General features: G+C 40.1%; 3 protein-coding genes across 4 annotated transcripts; 1 reads left to right on the top strand and 2 right to left on the bottom strand.

Annotated features, from left to right (window-relative positions):
• Nucleotides 1-1480: 1480 nt before the first annotated feature.
• On the bottom strand, nucleotides 1481-6457 carry tmigd1 (transmembrane and immunoglobulin domain containing 1). Of its 2 annotated transcripts, none has more exons than XM_080483799.1 (6): nucleotides 6293-6457; nucleotides 3579-3653; nucleotides 3165-3449; nucleotides 2398-2673; nucleotides 2139-2242; nucleotides 1481-2057 (listed from the first exon to the last, which is right to left on the bottom strand). In XM_080483799.1, the coding sequence occupies exons 2-6, from the start codon at nucleotides 3640-3642 to the stop codon at nucleotides 2046-2048; spliced, it is 741 nt and encodes a 246-aa protein (XP_080339925.1). In that variant the 5' UTR covers nucleotides 3643-3653; nucleotides 6293-6457; the 3' UTR covers nucleotides 1481-2045. The 2 variants fall into 2 exon arrangements, with proteins under 2 accessions (XP_080339925.1, XP_080339924.1); XM_080483798.1 differs by lacking the exon at nucleotides 6293-6457 and adding an exon at nucleotides 4339-4587.
• Nucleotides 6328-17145, top strand: slc47a1 (solute carrier family 47 member 1). Its single transcript, XM_080483797.1, has 17 exons — nucleotides 6328-6712; nucleotides 7087-7188; nucleotides 7539-7607; nucleotides 7699-7847; nucleotides 8162-8204; nucleotides 8598-8642; nucleotides 9320-9417; nucleotides 11507-11604; nucleotides 11718-11831; nucleotides 12295-12362; nucleotides 12468-12576; nucleotides 12780-12855; nucleotides 12940-13009; nucleotides 13139-13271; nucleotides 14970-15064; nucleotides 15773-15868; nucleotides 15983-17145. Exons 1-17 carry the CDS (start codon nucleotides 6509-6511, stop codon nucleotides 16343-16345), a joined length of 1932 nt encoding a protein of 643 aa, XP_080339923.1. The 5' UTR covers nucleotides 6328-6508; the 3' UTR covers nucleotides 16346-17145.
• Nucleotides 17146-20044: 2899 nt separating this feature from the next.
• LOC308121857 (multidrug and toxin extrusion protein 1-like) lies at nucleotides 20045-25461 on the bottom strand (the record flags this gene model as incomplete). Its single annotated transcript, XM_080483383.1, has 14 exons — nucleotides 25339-25461; nucleotides 24260-24361; nucleotides 24074-24142; nucleotides 23748-23896; nucleotides 23584-23626; nucleotides 23185-23229; nucleotides 22946-23043; nucleotides 22679-22776; nucleotides 21998-22179; nucleotides 21752-21860; nucleotides 21569-21644; nucleotides 21316-21385; nucleotides 21099-21231; nucleotides 20045-20253 (listed from the first exon to the last, which is right to left on the bottom strand). The coding sequence occupies exons 2-14, from the start codon at nucleotides 24344-24346 to the stop codon at nucleotides 20045-20047; spliced, it is 1368 nt and encodes a 455-aa protein (XP_080339509.1). The 5' UTR covers nucleotides 24347-24361; nucleotides 25339-25461.
• Nucleotides 25462-25901: the final 440 nt, after the last annotated feature.

A 25901-nucleotide genomic window follows, 5' to 3' on the forward strand; every position in this document is an offset into this window, starting at 1 on the left:
AAAAACGACGAATATGAAAAATGGTTAATTCGAATCTGTGGATAAGTTTTCACGTTCTCCAGTGCAATGATAGCTATAAAATGGTATATCAAGCTGTATTAAAAATGGCTCATCTGTCCCATTTCAATGTGGGAGTTTGCATGTTCTCCCTGATTGTCTATCCTACTTCCGTTTCCTTGCACAGCTCCAAAACATTACTGAATGTGGTGCCCACCATGTCTATGGTGCCCACAGTCAGGTTGGATCAGCTCCCTGCAATCTCACTTCGGATCAAGCGGTATGGAAGCTCCATGGCTAAGATTAGGATCTGATGTCCTTGACATCGTAAATTGTGAAGAGATTTCTGGGGGAAGGGTTATAAAAGAACAATAAAATCAGTTTCAAAGTCTGAATTTAAAGGTAAACGTGCTGCGAGATTGCTGTGTCGTAACAGTACAGTATACAGATCCAACCATATTGAAGTGAATTGATTTGAAACAAACTGACCAGCAGATGTCACTACAGACTGTCATGTGGATCTTTCTTGTCTACTTTCTTGTGAGACCTTATTGACGTTGATAATCTGGCTATATGAAACTATTTGGCATTGGCGTCTGTACTGTTATTAAATCTGTTCATTTTCCATGAATCCAGGTATTCAACTGTTGCTGCAAACATATTTAATGGTTATACAAATGGTTCCCTGCCTAACTCACAACTACCACAGACAAAGCAACACACTAAGAAAAGTCTGAGTTATTGACACCAAAACCTGCATGTTTAAATCTTGAATATCAACTAGAAGGTTTATTTGTTGATTTTGGTTTGAAACCTATATTAAAGAAGAATACCCCCTGAACAGCTGTGTGATGAGTTCAAGATATCGCTCCTAAAAACATATTCCATCCCCAGAAATCTACTGAAAAATAAATTGTTAATTTAGCAATCAGAAAGTTTTATGGGGATTAAAAGATGCAAGCACAACCATATGTTTCACCATACATGTCTTAACTCAAAGAGTAAAACGGTCTCAATACACTTGGTCACTTCTTTGAAGTTGATTAGACCCTTGCACATCCTTTCCTTCTCTGTTCAGTATTGCACCATTTTATGTGATGCTGTTACGTGTTTTCTTTCATTGGCAGAAACTCAAACACCTAGTCCTTGAACTTCACAACCTCACAGTTTGTGTGCCTTTTGTCACAAACGGTAAATGTATAACAACTTTTTAACAAGCTTACAATGTATTGTTGAGTCAGGAGTTAAAGTTCAGTCTAAATGTGACAACTAGAAACCAAGACAATGTTTCTGAGGCAGCCCTTTTTATGAGCATTTATTGTGACACTTGCTTATTCTGTTCGTGAAGGAGTCACGTTGTTGAAATGTGTATCTTCTTTATTGATGGAAAGGCTAAGATCACTTAACGAGATAGCGAAAAAGTTTTGTTACTTCCTGCTAAATCAATCATTCGATCAGAATGACAAGAAAAGACAATGCCACTGAAAAGTCAGGACAGGTTTAGGTCTGGTTTATTTCAATGACTAGACATTGACAAGTCAAAGAAAAAAAGACTTTAAAAACCAACTTTTGAATCATTAAAGTCAGAGTACATCATGTCATGGAAAGTTAGAAACTCAGTGTTGAATTGCATGCTTTCAGAGGCCATTAATAATGATGAAATAAATATACAAATATGAACAACAAGAGATAATTTGACATTTTCTTAGAAGGACATTTTGGGGGAAAAAAATGCATATTTGCTTGTTGAGCAGAGAACTCGGTGATAAGTCTGATCCTTGTCTACGTATTAAATACATGCCCAATGAAATAAGGCTTAGCAGCAAGTCTTTCAGCTAAGATTAAAGAGAGAGTGCAGCTTCAACTTTAATATACAGATCAGAGAATGGCATCAACCCTCAGACTCTCACTTCCAAATATATCAAATAAAGCGTCCCTATAAAAGCCAGGAAACCAAAATGGTTTGTTGAACATTAAAGAAAGAGAGGACGTCTTCATGGCTTGTCTCATTTGGTGAAGGGGAGAAACCCTGTTAAGTTGGGAACATTTCACCTGCAGCACTGACAAGAGAGAAATAAAGAATTAGCCGGGCTGCTGGCACGTCCATGGTTAAGGCTTTTTGTGTACAGTTTGTGCGTTACCTTTGTGATTTTTTGCCATCTTGAAACAAAGGCAAGCAGGAGAGTAAAGAACACCACCACCCCAGCTGCTATTATAGGGTACACTGGGAACTTCATTGTGCTTTCTGCAGATGAGTAGAAGATGATTAACTCACCACACACACACACACACACACACGACCAGCTCATCCTTCACATGCACATAACACACATGCCATGAAACATCAAACGACACATGAGGCCTGAGTGACCCTGGACAGGGAAGATTCTGTGAACTGACCTGTTACTGTGACATAGAATAGTTTGCTGTAGTTTCCTTCTGCCAAGCATTTATATGTGCCCTTATGCACACTTTCCTTCACAAGGCTAATTCTTAACTGGCTTGTATAGCCGTCCTCAGAAATGGTGAAGCCGCCGGCTAACAGATCCACTCTGGTGTCATTCAGTGTCCACACCAAGTCCGTGATTGGTGGATTGGCCCAAATGTCACACCGCAGGATCAGTTCCTCCAGCTCCTCAACTGTAATATTCTGAGACCCCGAGAGCTCCGGGGCATCTGAAAAGTATCGGAGAAAATAGTCTTACTGCTTAGGTTTCAGAAGAAAAATTCATGTTTTCCTGCCTTCAAAAAAAAAAGAAAAAAGCAGCTATATCCAAACTGTAAATTTATGTGTTTAATCCATACTTCTTCAGACAAAAGGACGCCAGCAAATTGTGATAAGTTTGTGCAAATATGCAGTGTTTTAAAACTTATAAAAAGCAGTTCATATTTTAGAAAAGAATGTCAATGAAAAGAAACTTTACAATGATAATACAAGATGAAGATGTTTAACTAAAAATGCACATTGCCGAAGGGAAAGGGTTAACAAACTAACACGTTTTGAAAAGTTATTTTCAGTTGTTGGTTATTATGTGCCATTAGTATGATTACATCATTTTGTCATCGGTTCAATTTAGTTTCGAGTCATCACATTCCGCACAGAGCCGACACAGTACTTGTTTTCACAATGGCTGGACGTGTGGAACCTGCTCTTTAAAGAGACTCACGTCTGACATTCAGGGTAACGGAGTCCTCGAGTGTGTTATTCTTGCGAAGGTAACACTTGAATGTGGCACCGTTGTCCTCAGTGATGGCAGGTGAGACGCACACTCGGCTCGTTCCTCTCTTGTTTCCATCCGCAAGCTTAACAGTAGCGCCATTCCTGAGCCACACAATTTCGTCATCCTCAGTCTCAGAGCTGATCTCGTGATGGCAGACCAGAGACACCGTGCTGGTCACATTAACGTCTATGATACCTTCACTGCTGACTGGCTCAGACACGATTTTGATACCTGAAGACAGGGAAAAAAAGTTAAAGTCCTTATGAATTGGCTGCATGAAGGCGTGAAAACAGACAAAGTGTGGTTTAGTTTATTTTAAAATAAAAATTACTGATGAATTGTTGCATTGTTTGGACTCACCAAAAGTCTGAGTGGCACAATAGAAAAGTAAATGTAGAAGAGGGATTCGCCACATCGCCTTCATTTTAGATGAGTCTGGAACAAGTTACAAATTAAACAAAAGAGCACTCACGCCTCGTTGATTTACAACTGCCTTTTCAACCGAATTCACAACCGTGTAAAGATATTTCATCAGGGAAACAGTGAAGCAAAAGACTCAGATGAATAAAGTTTTACGCAGCGGATTTCTTGCTTGTATATTCAGTTGATGTCCTCGACCTTGTCATGCATAACAGTTCTCTGGGACACTTTGTGACTGCCTTCAAACACGTGTTTCGCCTCAGTTTAATTTTCCATTCCAAACCATCTACGTGTGCCTTTACCATCACACCATTGAGCATGTGATCGTGTTAAAATACCAAAGCTTCTAATTCTACTTCTTCGTGTAGTCTTTAAGATACCCAGTTAAAAGTGAATAACCAAAAACAGGATGGATGGCTGTTTTCTTGGGCAGTCTAAACTTTTCAAAAGTTGCCCAAATACTCCTTGGAGATTAAAGATTATCTTATGAAGTAAGGTGAACATTCACCCAGACTAACTTGGGAAATTCACGACCAGAATAATTCTCCCAAGAAAAGGGACCAACTTGTGGCAAATTGTCTCTCTTTGTCAAAACTATAGTTGTGAAAGTCACAAGAAAAGTAATTTTAAACTTATAGTAGCCTGTAAAGTTGTGCATTTTTTAGTAAATATTTGACATGCATGAGGAGAAGGTACTTACCTGAGACTGTTTGTTTCTCTTGCTTTCCTGTATGTTTTAACTAAGTCGTTCCCTGTGTGTGAATATGAGGATGTGAGGGCCTCTGAATCTCCGGTAGCTCTTATATGCTTCACAGGATGCTTTATTACGCCTGTTACTAAATGGCATTCTCATAATTTCATTTATCTGTTCCTGTCAACACCCATCACACCCTCCCACTTCTGCTCTGTTGTCCTCCGTTTCCTTCCATTTTATGCACACTTCGAATGTGCACACACAAGGATTTTTTTTATTGGCTGTAGTCATTGTATTGGTACTAAAACTGCTGGGTGTGGATGTAAAACGTGTTTTTATAGCACCCACTTTTATTTCCTTTTTTAGTTTTTTTCCACCCTCTTCTCAAAACCATAGAATTTATAAACATGTGAACTTTCACACAATTAGTTAATAACGCCAGTTAAAACATGTTAAGTATAATAAAAAATTTGTTTAAAAATTCATCTTTTTTTTTTTACATTCAATTCAACTTTGTAATCTTTCACGGCCGTTATGACACACACACGCACACACACACACACACACACACACACACACACACACACACACACACACACACACACACACACACACACACACACACACAAAGGGTTGAACATTTGAAACAGAAGTTCCTCTGTTAAACACTAGAGAGAGGCACAGACCTAAAAACACACAATTATAAAGAAAAAAACCAAAACCTTTTGCAGATAGTTAATGAAAACTAAAAATTACCACCTTCCTTAGGTTTGTTATCTTGCCCTGGCATGTTATGTTTCTGTGAATTTTACAGTTTCTTTTTGTTCATCTTCTGTCAACCAGAATTGATATTAAGAGCTCTCTAAAAATCACCATTATTCTTAAAAACACATTTCTGTGACAAGAGGATTTATTTCCCCTGTTTTATTCATCAAGGCTCCGTCAAAAGCCATGCTCGGACACTCATGTACTGAGTAGTACATGAGTGTCAGTCTGTGACTTTCTATGAAAGCATGTGCTGGGTTTTCAGTGACAGTTCAAAGGTTGCCTGCAATTGTTACTCGGGGTATGCAGTGCTTTCACAATCAGGTGTTGTTTGAGTTGCATTGCGCAATGAACTAGTTTATTTTATGAATGCTCTGTAAACTGAAACATTAACTCCTCTTTCAAAACAGGTTTGCATGAAAGGCTTGATTTTATGATTTAAATCTGTGATGTTATAAAATGACAAAGCATCTTAATGCACTTAAGGTTTGTTGTTTTGTGTTTTATATATATATATATATATATATATATATATATATATATAGCCTTTGAATCAGTGGTAGAATTCCTGCCTGCCATGTGGTTGGCCTGAGTTTGATTCCCGGCCCACACAAAATAATGTTTAGTTCAGTGCAAGACGCAGTTGTGTGTATCTTTATATTTTTTGGGATCGGCTAGCCCCCAGTGGGTTCTTGAGCACCAGAGCACCCATGGGAAGAACATGCAAACTCCCCACCGAAAGCCCCGGCCAGTATTTAAACCCATGACTTTTTTTGCTGAGAGACAAGAGTACTATAAGAGGCTATAAGAGGACAATTCCAGAGATAAAATCAGGGGTCAAAGTACACCTTTCAGGCAGGCAAGATTAATGAATATCTGTATGAAGTACACAAACGTCTATGAAGGGAAAAAGCAAGCCTGCAGACTTCAGGTCGCCAGAGCTCATTGTGTGTACACCGAGTAAACAGGCATTCCTCATCAGATTAATATAGAACCCTCCAGGCCCTCGCCGCGGCTCACACCACACACACTGAAATAAGTACTGACCCTTATACACTTACTTAATCAGTGGATTCACAATAAAAACACTCAAATGTACTTGACCCACTCTTAGTATATCAGCTAACATTTATCAGTCTTGCTCTGACCCTTGGATACAAACAGACTTTTGCTCTTTCACACCCACCATTCTTACCTGCCCCCCTGACGTTTATTTCTGCTTTCCTCCAAACACTATGAAAAAGTAACCTGGAAGACGAGATGTGCCGGATTAGTTAACGATCTTCTATTCCTTTTTACCCTCTCCCCCCACTCCCTCCTTACCCACCCTCCTCCTTGCCTGTTCTCCCCTCCCTCCGGTGTTCTGTCGCTTCCCCTCCCTCCTCTTTCTCTCTCTTTCTCCCGTCTTTGAATGGAGAAGCTGGGTTCCCCGGAACCTGCACAGCCCTTGCAGGGTGCGGAACCCGATTCCCTTGCCAAGGCAGCAGGGGTTGTGGGAGGCGAGGCGACGGGAGCCGCCCGCTCCAAACTCTCTCAGTGTGCATGCATGAGACGTTGGCTCCCACTGGCCTATAGAGAAGAACTCTACCAAGTCTTGCGACTCACAGGCCCGCTGGTGAGTAGGTTAAAGTTGAAATGCTTGTGTGGGGGGAGGGGGTGTTTTTGTCGCCCAAATAAAGTTGTTGAGGTGCACTTTCTCACTGTATTTGTTTGTTGAGGAATGCCTGGTTAATGTGGTTGTGACATAGTGCAATCCTGACAATGCAATGAGTTGGCTGCTGTGAGCTCCACAGTATGTTCTCCAGTTCAATCCCATGATCACTATATTTATGTTAGTGTACTCTCGCACGTGGTGATTTCACAACACTGCTTTCCAAACCGAGGACCCAGTAGTACTCAGAAATCAGTTGATAACAATGATTTCAGTTTCACAGGATACATGATGGACCCTCATACTTTTTTCTTTTTTTTTGGTCTTTGTTTTTTCAGGTGCTGTCTCGGATACTGAACTTTCTCCTGCCATTTGTTGTAACGATATTCTGCGGTCACATTGGAAATGCAGAACTTGCCGGATACGCTCTGGCCTCAGCGGTATGATCGATTCAAATGAACGCAATTTTATGTATATAGTGCCAAATAAAACACTGTCATCCCGCAGCACTTTCACAGAGAAAAAACAAACAATTCCTCCTGAGCAAACAACAATAAATGTAACACGATTAGGGGAAATCTACTCTCTACTCACCGTACTGCTGCTCCGGCTACCACTACTTTGAATTTCAATTGTGTGTCGAAGTAGTAGCAGCTACTTCTTCAACTCTTCTTCAACTCAACTTTTACTATTATCATGATACAAAGATTTCCTAATTTTCCTAAAACATTGGAAATATAACATGTTGTGACTGAAGTATCGCTTTAAGTTTTTGTGTTTTACTTTTCAGACCATCAATGCGTCAACAACTGCAACAGGTTATGGCTTCGCTCTGGCTTGTGACACGCTCATTTCCCAGGTGGACATACCAGCTTCACTCTCTCGTTTTTTTGTTTGTTTTTTTGCTATTGAGTAAGATTTCCATTTGTAATGGCCCGTTTGTCTTGCAGACGTTCGGCAGTAAAAACTTCAAACGTGTTGGAGTCATTCTGCAAAGGAGCTCGCTGATCCTCTTGCTGGTTTGTATGCCATGTTGGGCTCTTCTCATCAACTCTCAAAACCTGCTCCTCGTCATGCTCCAAGACAGTGAAGTAGCAAGGTAAATCCTTTAATACTGGTATATATGATATATACACACAGTAAAATCTCTGATGTAGGGATGCCCTAAAATCCAAGGGCAAGTGTCCCCTGAAGACAGGTGTCCTACAGTGACGTGTCGGCCCAGTACAGAGCGTCCGCTCTTACCGGGTCCACTTGTCAGAGGTTCTACTGTATTTATATATATTAAGCATGGATACAACAGATAACTGATTTATTTTGATTACATTGTTTTGATACTGGAACAGAACACAAAGTCCTCGTTGTTGAAGTGTTTTCTCCACAAAGTGAATGTACATTTTGACTTCTCCTTAGAATCGCTCAGCTTTACGTGATGGCATTCCTCCCAGCTGTCCCGGTGAGTGTGATGAATTGGAAAATCTCTTTTGAGCCCAAAATAATATTTTGACTGAGACAATACAGTTATGTTGTTAAGGTCAAAAGAGGTGATTGCAAGAAAGTTTAAAATCATTGTGAACTCAACGTATTCTTTGTTGGAAACTGAAAGCATATTCATTCATCTATTAGCGAGATAACCCTCAGGATAACAATCTCGTTTGTAAGGGGGTCCTACAACAAGCATTTCGAAACAATAATCATAAAATAAAAAAAGAAAATGAAACACATAGTATATATATTAAGCTGCACAGCATTATTGTTATGTCCAAGCTATCTTTGTGCTAAAAAACAAAAGTAATTATTATTATTATTATTATTAAATTGAACAAATCTTGGTCTCTTTTTGCCACAGGCCATGTTCCTGCACCGGCTACAGGTTGCGTATCTACAAAACCAAGTAAGTTAGAACAAGAACACTGGTGCACTTTTGCTGATGTCATGATAATGGTGTCACTCGGCTGCTACCTTTTACACACACACACACACACACACACACACACACACACACACACACACACACACACACACACACACACACACACACACACACACACACACACACACACACACACACACACACACACACACACACACACACACACACACACACACACATGATTTAAAGGGCCTAATCCTGAAGTGGTTTAAAAATTTGCGCCACATGAAAACATGCCACACAGAGGCGACCTCAGAAGGGAACAGCTGAAACACGACGGAGAAGACGCTGATTTAATTTTGGGGATATTGAGTGAAATGTTTTCAATTGCTGTAGTACAGACACTTATCTTGACAGAGCAAACATTTTCTAAAACATTCCAGACAAAAACAAACAACCTTCTGTTCAACGGAGCTTTGATTTCTAACCAAAAATCTCGACTCCATCTATGATTAGCTAATTACTTCACGGTATCACCATCAAGCTGATAGCATTACTGCATCACTTTATCCCTGAAGAGTTGCCTTTTAACTACATTTGCGTTGGGGAACAAAATCTAATATAAGCTATATCAATTATTCAGATACATATTACCTCTACAGACTGGATCGCTCACTACTGTATGTCTTATTTGTCAGGGGATCATCCTGCCTCAGATGTACACGGCAGCAGCAGCAAACATCATCAACTTGGGAGTCAACTATGGCTTGATCGTCACCCTTCAACTGGGTGTCATGTAAGTGTGTTTCAACCACCTTTTAATGTTTGTTGTACTTCGAAGCGTTTGATAAGGTGTGTTACACTTGAACGTGCATGATAGATAAAATACACAATTTGAGCATCAACAGCTGTGAATTGATTAACTTTCTTTCTCTCAGATGATCCCGACTGTAATGTTTAAAGAAGAGTGGGTGAGAATACTACTCAGCCAGGTCTTTAGAGGAAAGAGCCAAAGAGTTGATACCACCTCTAATGCGTTTTCCCTGTTGTTCCTTGTGGCACCCCATCATGTAATAATGGTGCAATATGTAATAATGTAATACATTTTCATCTTATTATGTAATAATATCGTGTTTTGTAAGGAGTCTTGAACGCATATTGTAATAACTTGTTACATATTGCAACAGTTAATACAAAATGCGGCTGTTCCATTTTTTTTAATAAAAAAATGTAATAATCCCCGGGAGGTGTTGGGGTTTTGGGGCTGCCCTCCTGCCCCTCTGCCTCGATCTCTTGCCCTCTCGCCCTCTCCTTCTCCCTCCCGCCTCCCGCCCCCCACTACCCTCAACTTTCACCCCTTTTCCCCTTCCCTTGGCGGGCCTGGGGCTCTTCTCGATGCGTGGGGGCGATCCCTGCGGACTGGTGATTGGGTGTTGGCCGGCCCTGTGGGTCCTGGCTGGGAGGGGATCCTTGCTCTGGGGGGATCTGACCTCGATCGGATCCTTCCACAACGGTTTCTTTTCTTGGGGGCGCCCCGGGTGTGTTGAGATTGCGGGGGTGTGTGGGGGACCTGTCACCGGGGTATCCAGTGGCCCTCTGTGTTGGCCTGCCTATGGTGGTGCTGGGGTGGCTGCTGAGGTCAGTGAGCTGGGCTCGGCGTCACGATCTGTGTCGGGGTGGGGGTTTGGGGTGGTCGGTCCTTTAAAAGCAAAACTGCATATTTCAGAGTGGCCTTTTATTGTGACCACCCTAAGGAAAACCTGTGCAATATGTATGCTGTCTTATCAGCATCTCGATATGCCACACCTGTGAGGTGAGGTACAAAGGAGAAGTGCTCACTAACACAGATTTACACAAATCTGTCACCAATATTTGAGAAAAACAGGCCTTTTGCATACATAGTAAAAGTCTTGGATCTTTCAGTGCAGCTCATGAAAAATGGGAGCAAAAACAAAAGTGTTGCGTTTATATTTTTGTTCAGTGTAGATTGGTTGATTTTTTTTTTTATGTAACAAGCCAATCAGTATTGCCAGCAGCCATTTATTTTTTCTTGAGTAAATGAAACCACAATTTAAGTGCCAGTGAGTGCATTTAATCATACTTGTTTCTTCATGTTTTAACATGAAAATGCAAAGAACTGTATGTAAAACTGATTTAGGGCCCTGCATTCGACTATGACAGGACATGAGCGAAGACTGACATATAATGCTAGTCCAAACAGGGAATTTAAATGTATCCTCATTCTTAAACATAGATCCATGGATACGGATAAAGGACAAAGTTTATTACATAATGCACCAAATTATGAAATTTTCTTTAAAAACAAAAATGGAACACCCACATTTTGTAATAAGTGTTGCAATATGTAACAAGTTATTACAAAATGGATTGCTATTACATAATGAGGTGAACATTTATTACATTATTGCATATGGCACCATTATTAAATAATGCGTCGCTTTATTCTTTCTCTGAAGAATGACTTGTTTTTTTAAAGCTGAGGCAGTGCATTGATGTTCATTGTTTTTTTTGTTTTTTTGTAGCTTTTTTCAGCAGATGGGGGCAGCACAGGGCAGAGAAAGAAAAAGAGAGCTCTGACAGGAGTTGATCTTTGTCCAGCTGGACAAACATTTTATCCTAAGTCTTAACAAATTAGGCCTCTGGCTTCAGGTTATCTCTTACTCTCCTTCTCTATTTACTTGGGCCACTGTCAAGAGATAGCAATATGCACAAAACCACTTAGCATCTTGAACTGTCTTGACCCACACCTCCTCCGTGGCCCATCTTTACTCACAGAGCAGGTGAGATCATCGTTAATGGTGGCAGCCATTGCTTCTTTTTCGTAAATAAAAGAAATAAAGATGGGGTGCCATGTGTGTTTGCAGTGGGTCAGCAATTGCGAGCAGCCTTTCTCAGATCACCATCTGCCTGCTCTTGTTTATCTACATCAAATGGAAGAAGCTCTATCAGCAGACATGGGATGGTGAGTCCTACAAACAAATGTCAACATCAAATGCCAAATAACTAAATAAGTATTTTTGCCACTCATGTGGACTCTGCCAGGAAAAATGATATATGCGTTTAAACTTTGTGCAGGCTGGTCCACCGACTGTCTGCAGGAATGGGGCTCTTACATGAAGCTGGCTGTACCCAGTTTGTTCATGGTCTGGTTTGAATGGTGGATCTGGGAGATTGGAAGTTTCCTTGCTGGTCAGTGTTGTGCACACCTGAAAACTGTAACCACACTGATATATTCTGTCCTTACACTGAGCATATACAGTTTGTGAGGCAATGGTCTGCAATAGTATTTCTTTATGAACAATAACAATAATAATGAAAACAAATGTATGGAGCATTTGTTACTCGTTAAATTGAAGAGAACAACAAAATCTACAAACTCAAAATCCAAACAACAAACCATTAATTCCTTGCTGCCCCAGTGAGGTGCATCAGTTTCTGGTCGTTTGTCCAAATGAAATTCAGAGTTTTATTTTATTCCAGTAGTTTATCATGAAAAGAACCGTTGACAACCACATTTTGTGATAAGTTCTGTCTCATTATAAATCTTCTTATTACTGTGTGCAGGTTCTGATGAGTCAATCATCTCTACAATGGTCAAGACAATTAAAAAAAAAAAAAGTCTGTATCTGAACTTGACTTTTTATCAAACCAGGTACACTTGGGGAGGATGATCTTGCTGCCCAGCACATACTGGATGAAATAGGATCCATAGGATATATGGTATTGAAAATGGGTTCATTTATCACATCATTTAAATAGATGTTACCATTTGAATATACATCCAATTTTTTGGGGTGAAGTGATTCTAATCGGCGGACCATGCAGTTTCCTTTAGGTATTCAAGCGGCTGCCTGCGTGCGTGTTGGAAATGCTCTGGGTGCTGGAAATACTAAGAGCGCCTTAATCACCTGCAAAGTGACTCTAGTTCTTGCAGGTATGAGAACACACATGAATATATTGGACTTGTGAACATAAACACAGGTGTTACATAATATGAATATCAAGCATTATAAAGTGTTGACTCCTACAGGATATCAGGTGTAGTCACTCTTACTAAAACACCGACAGAAGTATATTCAATGTGGATGAAATACAGCAACGTGAGACCTAATGTCTGCCACTTTATGTCTCACATAGGATTGTTGGCAGTGATCCAGGCTATTGTCGTCACTAGCTTTAGGACCCTCTTTGGCCATATATTTACGACTGATAAGTGAGTTTTCAGATCAACAAATTTTCATTCTGGTGCCATGAGAAGGTAACTTTGTTCTGATGTTGGTACTCTTACTGTCTGCAGAAATATTTTGGGAATTGTTGCAGAAAACCTCAAAGTCTACATATTTCTACAGTTCTTTGATGCACTTCTGGTATGTTTTTGCGCCAAAGAACACATGTTTGTGTCTTGTCTTACACTGATTGCTTGTGTTCAATAGTACACAAACCTTGTTTTGCTGAATCAATGTCTATTTTCCTTGTTTCACACCGTGTCTTTTCAGTGTGTCTCCTCAGGAATTCTTGTAGGCGCCGGGATGCAGAAAATTGCTGCCTTGTCCAATCTGGTGTGCTACTACTGCATTAGCCTGCCAGTGGGCATAGCTCTGATGTTTAAAGCCAAGCTGAGGATATTAGGTAAGTTGTTCATCCTTTTCTATATATGCTTCTGCAAAAAAAAAAAAGAAGAAGTGTGAAATAAAATTGATTCTAACAAGCAAAGCACTTATTACTGGGACCTTCATAAATGTTTTCCAGCTTAGGATCTTAACATTGTGTGAGAAAATCCTCACTACTCTATCTTATTGTCTGTAGTTGATGACTGATGGTTGAATGGTGTAGTGGTTAGCACATTTGCCTCACAGTTAGTTTTTCCCTGATTTGAGCCCTCTTGTGCAGAGTTTGCTTATGAGTTTGATTAGTGACCCTAAATTGCCCCAAGGTGTGAATGTGAGTGTGTTTGCCTTTGATGGACTGGCCACCTGTCCGAGGTGTATCCTGCCCTCGCTCACAGTAAACTGGGATTGGCTCCAGAGACCCTGAACAGGATAAGCAGTAGAGAAGATTGATGGCTGGATAGATTAATGCTTTGCACTGTCCCCTTGACAGCGTCACCAACCTCTCACAGAAGCCACTACATTAATTATCCATCCATCCATCCGTCCTGTTCAGGGTCGTGGGGCGCTGGAGCCAATCCCAGATTACTATAAGTGAGCTTAGAGTACACTTGGACAGGTGACCAGTCCATTGTTATTGCCTAATGGTCCAGCCAGCTCTGCGTGCAGTAATCTGGTTATCTTATAGAAAATGCATAACTAAAGCTAATTTTGAATTAACATTTACGTCCACACACAGTGACAAATATTGTTTGATTCCTCGTGTGACCACGTCACACTGTGACATGTGTTTTCTGCCTCCATGATTTATTTTACAACAATTTCTTGTTCGAGTATTTCCTTCTAGAAGTTGGACAAAAAGGACCATGACTCCATATTAAAGTCCGGTGTCATTAGTAAAGCCCACATACACACAAGGCTCTGCTGCAGCACCAGCGAACCCTTAATTTCTTTCCCTGCAGTCCGCCATTTACCCCCCGCCAACCTGGAGTTCTTTGCTGTCAACTCAAAGAGCAAGTGTATTGATGAACACACACACACACACACACACACACACACACACACACACACACACACACACACACACACACACACACACACACACACACACACACACACACACACACACACACACACACACACACACACACACACACACATTCAGTGCAAGTCACTCCTCTGACCTTGGGAAGTGTCTGTATTCTTGTGTGAGTCTATATTTCAATTAGTGACCAATGAACAAATGTTCACTAGGCATTCGATTTGTTCATGGAAAGGAATGTGACGAGTGGACCAGAGGATCCCCCAAGGTTGCCCAACCTTAACACCAGATTGTCTGTGTTTCAATTTGTAGATATACAATATGGTTAAGAATAGTTCACTAAATTAGGTAAGACTTGCAGAGAAAAAGAAATGTGAATTGATAGCGGCATGGCACTACGACTGGTGCCGTATTTTTATCATAGCAATATTTATATCCAGACTGAATGATATCGATGAGAACCATGTGGAGTAATGAACATGAATCACGTTTAATAAACTGAAACCTCGAGAAAAAAACAAATCATGTCACTAATTTTGCTCCCATCAGCTGTGCTTTGTGTGTAATGCTAAGATGTTCATACTAACCTGCTGTGGTGAACATGGTGTACGACAGAAGTGCTTCAGTGCAGCCTCAACCACTTATTTGCATTTATGTGCCGTTGTTTTCTCTTAATAGGCTTGTGGTTGGGTATCTTCATATGTGTTGTCCTTGAGACGGGTTTCTTCATTGGACTGATCTTTAAACTCAACTGGAAAAAAGTCACACAAAAGGTGAGATGTCTTTTTCTTTCTTTCAAAGCCTACATCTCATTGAAGCAGGACGACTTAAAAAAAAAAAAAAGAAACTTTCTTTTTTATAACAGATATTTTGTTCTTAATAAACAGTGTATTTCAAGCACGGTTTAAAAATCTGTTTAACTTAAATCTTTTCAAACCAAATTGACTCCAGAGAAATCAATTGCGCTTTGCTTGCATCCAACACTGATTTTAATGCAATGTTGAACTTAATTTCTAGTGGGCTTCTATCTTTATAGTCCAGAACAGAAAGCACTGTGAAATAGTAAATAAGAGTCATTTACTTGACCACACTGAACCACTGTGTGGTGCTCGCGGGACAAAAGTCAACATTTTCAATTTGTGGATACTTCTGGTCCAGCTGGCCTCGTGTGAAACTTGTACCCCCAACTGATGTGCTGAGAAAATGTTTGGATACGAGTAAACAGTGAAGCAATTGACCATGTTCCAAGAGAGAGAGCAAGAAAGAGAAGAGCCTGATCCAAGCAAAGGCTTCAGACTACAGCGAAGCGATCCTCCATGGGAGATCTGACTCTCTGGATCGTAACTGTCAAGGACTCCAAGGGTCTGAGGCACCAACAGAGCTGCCCATGTGCATCGTGGTCGTTACAACTTGAGAATGCTTAGTACCTGTTTCATTTGTAAATTTTTGCCTGTTGAAACCCAATTTGCCATGTTTGCTAGGCCCAACGGCGAGCTGGAAAAAAAAGTCTTATGACACCAAACCGCCCCACTAGTGCATTGTTGAGTGAAGCGATGCCGGACGTCCCTGATGACCCAGTAAGTGGATAAGCAGTGTGAAGTTCAGTCAGTGTGTCCTCGCTTTGTCTCTGTTGTGTTATGACATTGTCGATCAATTAACATGTTCACTGACAACATCATTCCCTCCTGAAGGCTCAGCTGTCAAGTGAGGGGGCTTCTACAGCGGACGGCTACAGTCCCGTCGATACGCAGAATAAGGAACTGAAAGACGCTCATGAGGCCGAAGTCAGCAACGCCAACGCAGGAGAGAGGGACGGGGTTGCTGGGCAGAACACAAACGCTTCAAAGAAGAAACCTGAAGTACCCCTCTCCACCACTCAGCTGATATTGCATCGTGGACTCGCCCTCCTGATTTCAGCTCTTGTTTTGGCCACAGGTGTGATTTTTCATATTGCTTTCCCACCACCAGAGCCCAGATCCAACTTCAACCTGACCTGGGCGAATGACTCCACTCCCACAATGCTCGCTCCGCTCAACATGACCTCTAGCGTTTGAATCATTTTTTGACCTCTTAATGTAAACATCCCACTGGTGTGGGCAGTCCTTCAAAACTGATCGTTTATTCCTTCGAAGCAGCACAACGCCTCGAAATCCGATTTTACATCATAACAGAGCCTAAGCTCAGCTGGTGTGTTGACAAAAAATGTCTCCGTGCCACACTGCTGAAAAATCCACACAAAGCTGGAAAAATTATCAAATGTGACACAAACTGAGAAAGGCCTTGTCGCAAAGATCAGCCTGAGACACTTAAATGGGACAACAAGACAAGTTGGAAGTCTCTCTCGGAAATCATCTGAGCATTGAAGAACAGAAATTTTTACAGTGAAAGCGCTGTCTAACTTGATTTAAACACCACGGAAGAGGAGACTTTCCGATCCAAAATCATTTCCTTGTTTTTAACTAAAGGCTGTAAATATCTGCTGTAAAATGTTCATGTATATATGTAATACAGTGTGATACTAATGGAAGCAGGTGATTTGTCATTCCTGTATGGCTACACTGTGACATTTTCACAATGCCTTGTTATTCGTCAGGACAAAAGTGATTGCTAAATAAACTACTTATTTTCTATCAATACAATGTGCTGTGATTGCACAGTAATCAATACAGAAAACCTTTAAAGCGTCTAACAACTACATTAATCACAGGGAAAATCAAATAGGAAAGACTGCGGTGGCCACATTTCCCAGAAGTCTCTACAAAACACATCAAACATCTGTAATTTCATATGTAAGTGTTGCCACTTCACAACAGTCTACTGTTAAAATAAAGTCAGAAATAAATTCAGTCTTCGCACCGCATTTCCTTTAATCACAGAGATGAGACCATGACTCCGTGGTGCTGGATACATACATTTGTCATGAAACAGGACTAGTCTATTCGAATGTAAAAACACCTGTGAGGAAAGCAGAACATTTTCTTTTCATATTAACATTGCCTGAACGTTTTCTGATCCACCATAGGGACACGATGTAAACACACTAACCTTGCTCAGTTGATGAACAACATAGGACCGTGGGATCGTTTACCAATAGGTTACCTGTTACACAGAAAAAACCTTCTCAATGTGGTACTCAAACGGAAACGGTGAGATTTTGACAACTGATAACACATACTGGTAAAACAAATTGTGATTGTTTTTAACCACATAACCACATAATTTGCTACCTCAAGATCTACCTCCACGATGCAGCCATTCATTAACTTAAGTTACTGGTCCATTAATGTACCGCATGATGACACAACCAAGAAGTTCATGTTAGATTCCTTTCGCCACTATGATAAGTTCCAGTCTAACAGCGCTGACAGCAAACCTCCACACAGTTGCTCGTCACTTGTTAATGATGCCACAGCATGTCACTGATTGCAGTCTCTGGGGGTGAGCGAGCTGAGATTATGGTCTCTGTGAGGAGCCGGCTGCATCTCCGCTGATGAGCAAGACTGAAGCGCAGATGACTTTGTAACCATGCATGAATCAATCCTGATTTACATGTTGAATAACGTCAAATTAATATGCAAGTTTTTATGCCTGTTGCAACAATCAATCTGCTGCAATTGCAGTGGCTTCTGACTGCATTGGCATCACAGAGGCCAGAGCGGAAACTTTCATGGATACCGCTTACGTCAAAGCTCTTTTGAAGTTAGCACCTATGGAAATAAACCAGAATATGCAGTGGTTAGCCTGCTCTCTTCACCCCCCCCCCCCCCCCCCCCCCCCCCCCCCCCCCCCCCCCTCTTGAAGAGAGCCAGAGTGTCCCCTAAATTCACTGGACTATGTGAAATGTTCTTTCTGTTGATGATTGCTTCCGATAAAATTTATGAATAAATTGATTTGTTTTTCAACCAATGTGTGAGAGAATAGATATATTTTCATCAACTTGAGCTGTTCAATTATGAAAAGCATCTACCTTTTTTAGAGTTTCATAACAAAACATTAAAGAGATGATAAGCTAACTTTGTGTCACAGTATGGAGACATGGGTTAGCTTCTTGGTTTGAATTTGCATGTCCTCCTTGTGTCTGCATGGGGTTTTCTCTGGTCTGTCAGCTCTGTGATGAACTGGCACTCTGTCCAGAGTCCATCCTGTCATTTTACCACATTCATACCTGTTACATGTGTTTCAAATCCCTCTGTTGGATGGAAAAAAATCTATCTGAATGCAGTTGAACTGGGAATTTCATCACTAGAAGCTCATAGTCATGGGTCTGATGATGGTTTTCTTGAATGTTGAGAAATAAGCTTAATTTGTGTGGGAATAAGTCACTTTGCCAGTATAAACTATGACACTTACTGACACCACTTCAGACAATAGACTTACCATTTGTAACAGTAAAATTTTATTGGTTGTACTTTGTATGTATCAACAGAAGAAAAAAACAACTATCATATGACGAATAAGTATAGAGCATAAAAAGTCATGTGAAAATAAACTGCAGCATGAGAGTTTCTTTTCTTCCCCCTCTCGGTTCCTGTATGCGATGACAAACTTGTCTATAAACTGGGAAACATGACCTTCCCAATAGACAACTATCCCAGTTTCCAGCAGCATGTAAGCTGGGATAGAGTCCAGCTCCCCAAGACCCATGCACCAATATCCACACTATTGTAAACGTGGCCATAATAATTCTCAGCACTGACAGATGCATAAACACATATAGCTTAACATTTGTGAAAATAAACATTCACATCAAAGCATGTTTTCTGACAAAGCTGATTAATTGGGTACACACATAAGCATGTGAGCCATGGGGTTGTTGATGGTCAGATTCAGCAAACGTTGCTATAATGAGCTCCCGTGTTTCAGATGACATGTAAACGACATATTGACACGAGTGGTGTCTTTTCATGCAGAGCTTCTATTATAACAGCTGTGTAGTACAACCAAACATATGCTGTTAGTTGTTGGCCGTTGACCAGTGTGAACGGTCTGATTTCTGACAGAGTTAGCTGGTTATCTGCTCCTGCAGAGGGAACAGGTGGCTGATTTGCTCAGGTTGACATATCTTCATCCGGCAAGCATGATGCAGTGTGAGCTAACAAACCTTTCATTATCATCAAATTTAGCCACACAGATCAAAGGGAGGAAAAATCCGCTGCAGAAGGAGAGCCGTCTTTGATGATAAAAGCTCACAACCACAAATGCGTCGTGACCTAAATTTAACATTTAATCAAACTATTTCTAATTGTGGAATCCATTCTGGCTAGAAAATGTAGGACGAGAACATATATTATCAGTGTTGTGATTGGAGCCCATCTTACACAGCAGGTTTCTATTTAAAGGTGCCATGTCTATACAGTAGGTTTTTTTTCCAGGTCAGATTTTCATTGGCTGTCTCAAATAAGTTCTGTTTCTTGGTAGATTTTCCAAACAATGACTAATAACTACAAAGATGCCATTTTATGACGTACATAAGAAAGAAGTTTGAGAGATATCAAATACTAAAACAAAAAAACACTTTCTTTCAGAAATGATTAACTTCATGTGATGCCTGATAATGAAGTTAAAAGGATCTCATTAGCCTTCCAGTAGGCTCATCTCATCTCTGGTCAAAGGAGCATAAAAATGATTTAAATTTTGTGAGAAGTTATTTCTTATACCAATCACTGGGTATGGGACCTGTGACCCAGCTGTACTCTCAAAGTTCGACTCACAGAGTCTCATTTTGTGCGCCAAACATGTTCACCTCAGCATGGTCACCCATCTGAGTCAAGCACTCTGCTGAGCATCTCACTAATGACGACCCCAGCAGCCAGGATGACGAACATGAGCACAACAGTGAGTCCACGTCGTACCACCAGTTGTCTGACCGACAGTGCTGCGTCGGCAGCTGTCTGCTGTACTGATCCTGCTGCGTCCGTCCTCTCATCTGTTGGACTGTGAGACGTCTCACTTAAGTCCATGGCTGTGAGGAAAATATTTTTGACATGCAGTTATTCTTGGCTCTTGTGAAGATGACTTCCTAATGTTGATTTAAGTAAAACAGGTACCTTTATTATTCATCTCCACAGAATTGACTCCTGCTCTTTGCAGCGCCTAGCCAAGGACATTCAAACCAGTCACAAATGTTTTTTTCATGTGAGAAAGGTAATGAACTCACACCATTAGTTTATTGAATTGATAATAACAATATAATTAATATTGACAACTCAATGACACAATATCCAAGTGGTATTTCATTGTTCATATTTCTATATTTCCTATAAAAGCCCTTAACTGTTCCAGACCTGATTGGCATTTTCCGTAGCTGATTGTATTGAATATGTGTTGTTCACTCCAACTATTTATAGCTGATGTCTGATGTTGGAGTCACCTCACTAAGCTGGTTATGTATTTCCACTGGATGCAGGATAGGAAAGTGCAGGATGAGTCATCAGACACGTTACACAGATTCATCACAATACTGTTTTTTCAACAATGATTTGGTACAGATCAAGAGATGAACAACCAATAACCTGGTAAACACAAGATAAAACCTTGTAACACTTTCATTTAATGGTCTGAAATTCTTTGAATTTGCCAAGTTATTTCAGTGAGAGGATGTTGCTAAGTGACTCACCTCAACCATGGCTTTCTTCCAGCTGAATTTACACAGGTAAGCTATGAAAACTATTGATTGTAATGAAACGGAAATTAAAAGTCCAATCCAAAACCCTGTGACACAGAGAGGAGAATGGATGATTTAGAACATTTTTGTGAAAGAAATTATGATTCAAACATTTATTTACTAGGTTGAAAGTCTGTCCACACCTGTGACACCCAGTTTGGCAGGGAACATCAGAGCGATTCCAATGGGTAACCCAATGATGTAAAATCCCACAAAGTTACACACGGCACCAATACCTTGTTTTCCTGCTCCCCTGACAATGCTTCCTGTCACCCCCTGTAGAAAAATAGGAATTGTATAAATATTCAGTTTGAAAGTGCAAAAGTGTATAAAGGCACTTTTCATGGGATAAATTCTCACCGCAATGGCCTCAACAATATGAATGAAACAGTACATCCCCATAATATCTGCCACCCGAAGTACAATGTCCCTGAAAGTGAATAGATATAACAAATATTATTAGAAATAGATAGGAAAGTTAAAAAAATATTCATTAGGTTGCAGACTGTGACGGCACAGAAAACTAAAATTCAATGATACCAGCTGTTATGTATTACATTTGACAAGTGTACCCAAAGTAATGATTGTCAAAGAGGCACGGGTCTGTGCTCACTTCTCTGAGGTGAAAATGTAACCAATTACATTCTTAGATACACCAAGACAGGCTCCAATGACACATGAGAAAAAACCTAGAGTGGACACAAGAAACACGTTCTTTAAGTAAAGCAGGACGACACCTTAAAACATGTATCACTAAATGGTCGAGGAGACGTTGTGATCATCATCTCATTCATACATGCAAAGATGCTGGAGACCTTGGCAGACAGCTTGGCAAGCTCTGTGTTTCCAGCACCAAGAGCATTTCCAACACGAACACTGGCACTGACAGAGAAACCCATCGGAAACTGTGGAAGAGCATCATTAAATCAAAACAAACATTTCCAAGCCAAATGTGCTGCAAACGTTTTTGTAAGGTGCTATACCTTACAAAAATGTTTGCAGCACAATGCCAACAACAGGAAAATTGAACTAAAGCAGTTACCATATAAAGAAAAGCTGCCAGTTGATAAGCTACCGACTGAGATGCCAACTCAGTTTCACTGACAACCCCCGCCAAGACCCCCGCAACCTCGTACAGCCACCACTCCAAACAGAACATCAGCATGCTGGGGATGGCCAAGTGGAGGAAAGGGCCCCATTTCTGCAGGCAGTCTAGTGACCAACCTATATAAAACGGAAATGATCAGTATGAAAGATATTTCTTTCGGGAAGGTGTTTACAATTTCCTCTTCTTCAGCAAGGATAAAAATCAGAAATGTTTTCAGCTGAGTATATTTCATGGTGTCTTTAACAGAAAAGAAAAGGGTGCGGAAAATGTGTATTCAGGTAAGACGACAGGCAAATTGCTTCGGTTGTACTCAATTACAAGTGAATGGGAAATGGATTTTTTTTAAAAAGACTACGATATCCTTAGTCTGTTGTTCTTCTCTTTTTATAATTGAAATTAGGTGGCTCTCATATCTGGTGAAATCAGTGATGCTGCATGTGGCCTGCAATCCACCAATTCTTGTTTAGAACAACAGATTTAATAATCCTAAAACACACATTACCAATTTTCGATTGTATTCTTTATTTTGCAGGGATGATTGACGGCTGAAATATTCTGCAGCAGAATACATGTTTTGTTTGTTTTCTTCACACTTGTTTAATTCTCGAAACTTACCATCCCATGTTGCCTTATGCAGTCCTTGATAGCTGATTTGAACCCACAAAAACACGGCCAAGGAATACTGTGAGATGACATTGGCAGCTGCAGATCCACTTTATGAACGTCAAGTGATTCAAGCAAAGGAAACAAAAGAAAAGCAAAGCCCAGTCATTGCCACTTCATCATACTTTGACTAATAATCTGATTAGTGTAATCTAAAAGGTTTAGACAATGAGCAGGTTTAGACAATGAGCAAAAATATGTGCAATACTCATTACTCACGCGAGTCCCAGATCCAGAACACCGAGGAAGATGTAATTGTTTACTGCATTTACAATATTTCCCATGGCTCCACAGATCACCTGGGGCCATATGATACCCTGTGAACACAAACAAGATGTATGAATGGACAAGAAGTTTAAACATTAGTGATTCAGAGGTCTGTCAGTTTCTCACAACACACAGGGTAGTTTTTAATTTGAAAGATTGTAAAGTTATTATGTTACAGTTGTTAAAAGCACCTGATTCTGAAGGTATCTTCCTTGCAGCTGGTACATGAAGGTAGCCTGCAGGATTTCATCCATTAGATGAGATTATGAGTTAGACAAAGATGCACAAAATTCATCATTAAAGTGTACAGTATAAGCATGGACTAATTATAAAATGTCTTTAAAGAAATACACATCAGTCTTTCAATCATAATAAAACTATTGTGCTGCGATCCTCTGCGATTATGTTGAAATCTTCCTGTTGGAAAACTGTTGATTGATGTAAAGCACTATGATGATATCAAATAATGAAGTCCATTTAAGAAACTTGAAACATATCGGTGTTTTGAAGCAATATAGCCTTCCTCTTTGGTGCACACTGTATCCAGACAACACTATGATCAGTCAACTAGTTTAGGACGTTAAACTCACTGGCAATGCTGGCATGAAGATTTTCACATACAGCTGGGCGGCCCTTAAGAGGAAACAGGAAGTGTAAAGAAATATGCATGTGTAATGTAGCACTGGAGACAATTTGTACTATACTGTATGGGTATGATGCAGTTATATTGAGGACTGTAGTGTAGAAGCATTACCTGGCAACTTCTGGACTTTGTTTGACAGCTAGCAAAATGGGCTGAGTGTTGATAAGGATAGCCCAGCAGGGGAAACAGGCTAAGAAAATAATCAAAATTCCTCTTTGCAAAATCACTCCTACACGCTTTAAGTTACCACTTCCATAAATCTGCAAAAAAAAAAAAAAAGGGGCAAAAAACAACAAGAAAAAAGTCAAAACTGAAACTGGCATTGTGTTTTAAAAATAAATATAGAAACACATAAATAAATATGTAAAAATAAAAATCACAATGTCACACAATTGTAAATACTGAAGGCTGATTTCACCACATTTTAGTTTGAATACCTGGGATATGAGAGTATCACATGTTGAGGACAAACCGACACCAATGGAAATTCCTGTGACATTTATCACCTGCACAATATCAAATATGGAAAAGTGGTTCAGGGAGAAGATATATAAAAAAAAAAAGAATACTTTTGCACAGCTACAATACAAGCAGAAGAAAGAAATTGTAACACGATGTCTCACAGCTATCGCCAATGCGCCCCCCGCCAGCTCTGTTTTCCCCAGGTGACCACAGAACACCATGCTGACGAAGCCGATCAGGTAGCTCATCAACTGTGAAATGATCTGAAAAACAAAAGTCAAGCTCCCTCTTTTTCACAACAAAGGAAACATAAATGAACTCCATGAATGAAATATTCTAAATGCAACACATAAAGTAGCTGCTTGAGTTAATATACATAAATCTGAGTTTCGAAAGGCCTTGAGGTAAGAAAAAAAAAGCTCTTATTTGCTCTGGCAGATGACATGTGTCATGCTTTGGATTTTTTTTTTTTTTTTTTTTTTTTGCTGCAGCTCCTTTGTATTTCTAGATGTCTTTTACTACTTCTCTTTTCTTCTTCAGAAAATAGTTCTTGTGATTGCGGGTGGAGGTTTTTGACAGGTTTCTGGCATCAAATGGTTTGTACAATAGGAAACTAAATGCCCTCATCTATCAAGTTCTGGGTTTGTGCAATGAATAGCTCTCAGTGAAAAATGGATACATGTTGGGTTGCTAAACTATTTTTCTCCCCGCAATATAATTTTCTGTTGAGGAAGCTCTTGCTCTTACCTTTTTTTTGAATATTGTCGAACATTCAAAATGTTGTTTGGAAAACATCTTTTCATTCATATGCATACATGTGTAGGTAAAATGATCGCAGATGGATTTCAAGGGATTTTCGAGGTTATCTGAAATCATGATCCATTTACATTCGATTGATATAGATTCACCTCTTGCTGTTACCTCAGCTTCTTTCAAAACAGTGATAAATAAGACACACAACTAACAAATCACAATGTACTTGCGTGTATTTTTTAGAAAAGCATCCATTTAGCTTGGTGAAAGAATCAAATTTGTTTTGCTTTAGTTTCTGGACTCTCCTTTATAAGTTATAAGTCAATTAATTTTCGATCAAATCCTGATGGTGTGGAACCGTCGTCCTGTTAACTGCAGTTGTAACAAGTCAAGTAACAAATTAAAATGTTTAAAAAAAAGTTAGTGGTGTATCACAAACCTCAAGTTAAAGTTTTTTTTTTTTTTACTAATATGAACACAATCTTACCACAGGTCCGGCCAGTTTTAAACACTGAACTGCTTCATTCTTGTAGTCCGCAGGCACTCGGCGCTTGATGCTTTTCAAGCAGGAGCCGCAGCATGAGTCAACACTGTGAGCAGTCGGAGAAGACGACTCGTACTGTTTAGACGGTTCTTGCATTGTGCTTTTCGCTCCTAAATCTTCCATACTACAACGAGATGTGGCATAAAACTAAGCTCAGTCCAAAACTGAATGATGTTCATACAGCAGAATTCCCTTAAGACACAGAGAGGAAGGCTGCGAGTAATCAATAACCAATTACCAGGTTAATAATCAATAACCCTGGCAGTGTCCTCACATCTTGCACGATGAGTGTGAGAATGGACATCTGCAGGCTGCAGGAGGACTGACAAGGTGCTCTCTCCACCCCTGACCCACCAACAAGCTCTGCACGTATCAAGAAAAAAATATGTCAAAATGGAGGTGCTCACAGAGACATTACTAAAACATTACCTTTTTCTTTCTCCAATGCAATTTCAAAATAATTTGCACAATTTAAAAAAAATAAAGTGTGTATTTATAACCATTTT

Source organism: Lipophrys pholis (genome assembly GCF_963383615.2).
Source record: "Lipophrys pholis genome assembly, chromosome: 16".
Taxonomy (NCBI): domain Eukaryota; kingdom Metazoa; phylum Chordata; class Actinopteri; order Blenniiformes; family Blenniidae; genus Lipophrys; species Lipophrys pholis.

Excerpts from the sequence above, each read along its gene's own strand:
- tmigd1 (XM_080483799.1), bottom strand. The coding sequence starts at position 3,642 with ATGAAGGCGATGTGGCGAATCCCTCTTCTACATTTACTTTTCTATTGT. Across the intron at positions 3,450-3,578 it reads TTGTGCCACTCAGACTTTTG|GTATCAAAATCGTGTCTGAG; the intron begins GTGAGTCCAAAC and ends CCCTGTCTTCAG. Across the intron at positions 2,243-2,397 it reads ATTCTATGTCACAGTAACAG|AAAGCACAATGAAGTTCCCA; the intron begins GTCAGTTCACAG and ends ACTCATCTGCAG.
- slc47a1 (XM_080483797.1), top strand. The coding sequence starts at position 6,509 with ATGGAGAAGCTGGGTTCCCCGGAACCTGCACAGCCCTTGCAGGGTGCG. Across the intron at positions 9,418-11,506 it reads ACCCTTCAACTGGGTGTCAT|TGGGTCAGCAATTGCGAGCA; the intron begins GTAAGTGTGTTT and ends GTGTGTTTGCAG. Across the intron at positions 11,605-11,717 it reads CTATCAGCAGACATGGGATG|GCTGGTCCACCGACTGTCTG; the intron begins GTGAGTCCTACA and ends AACTTTGTGCAG.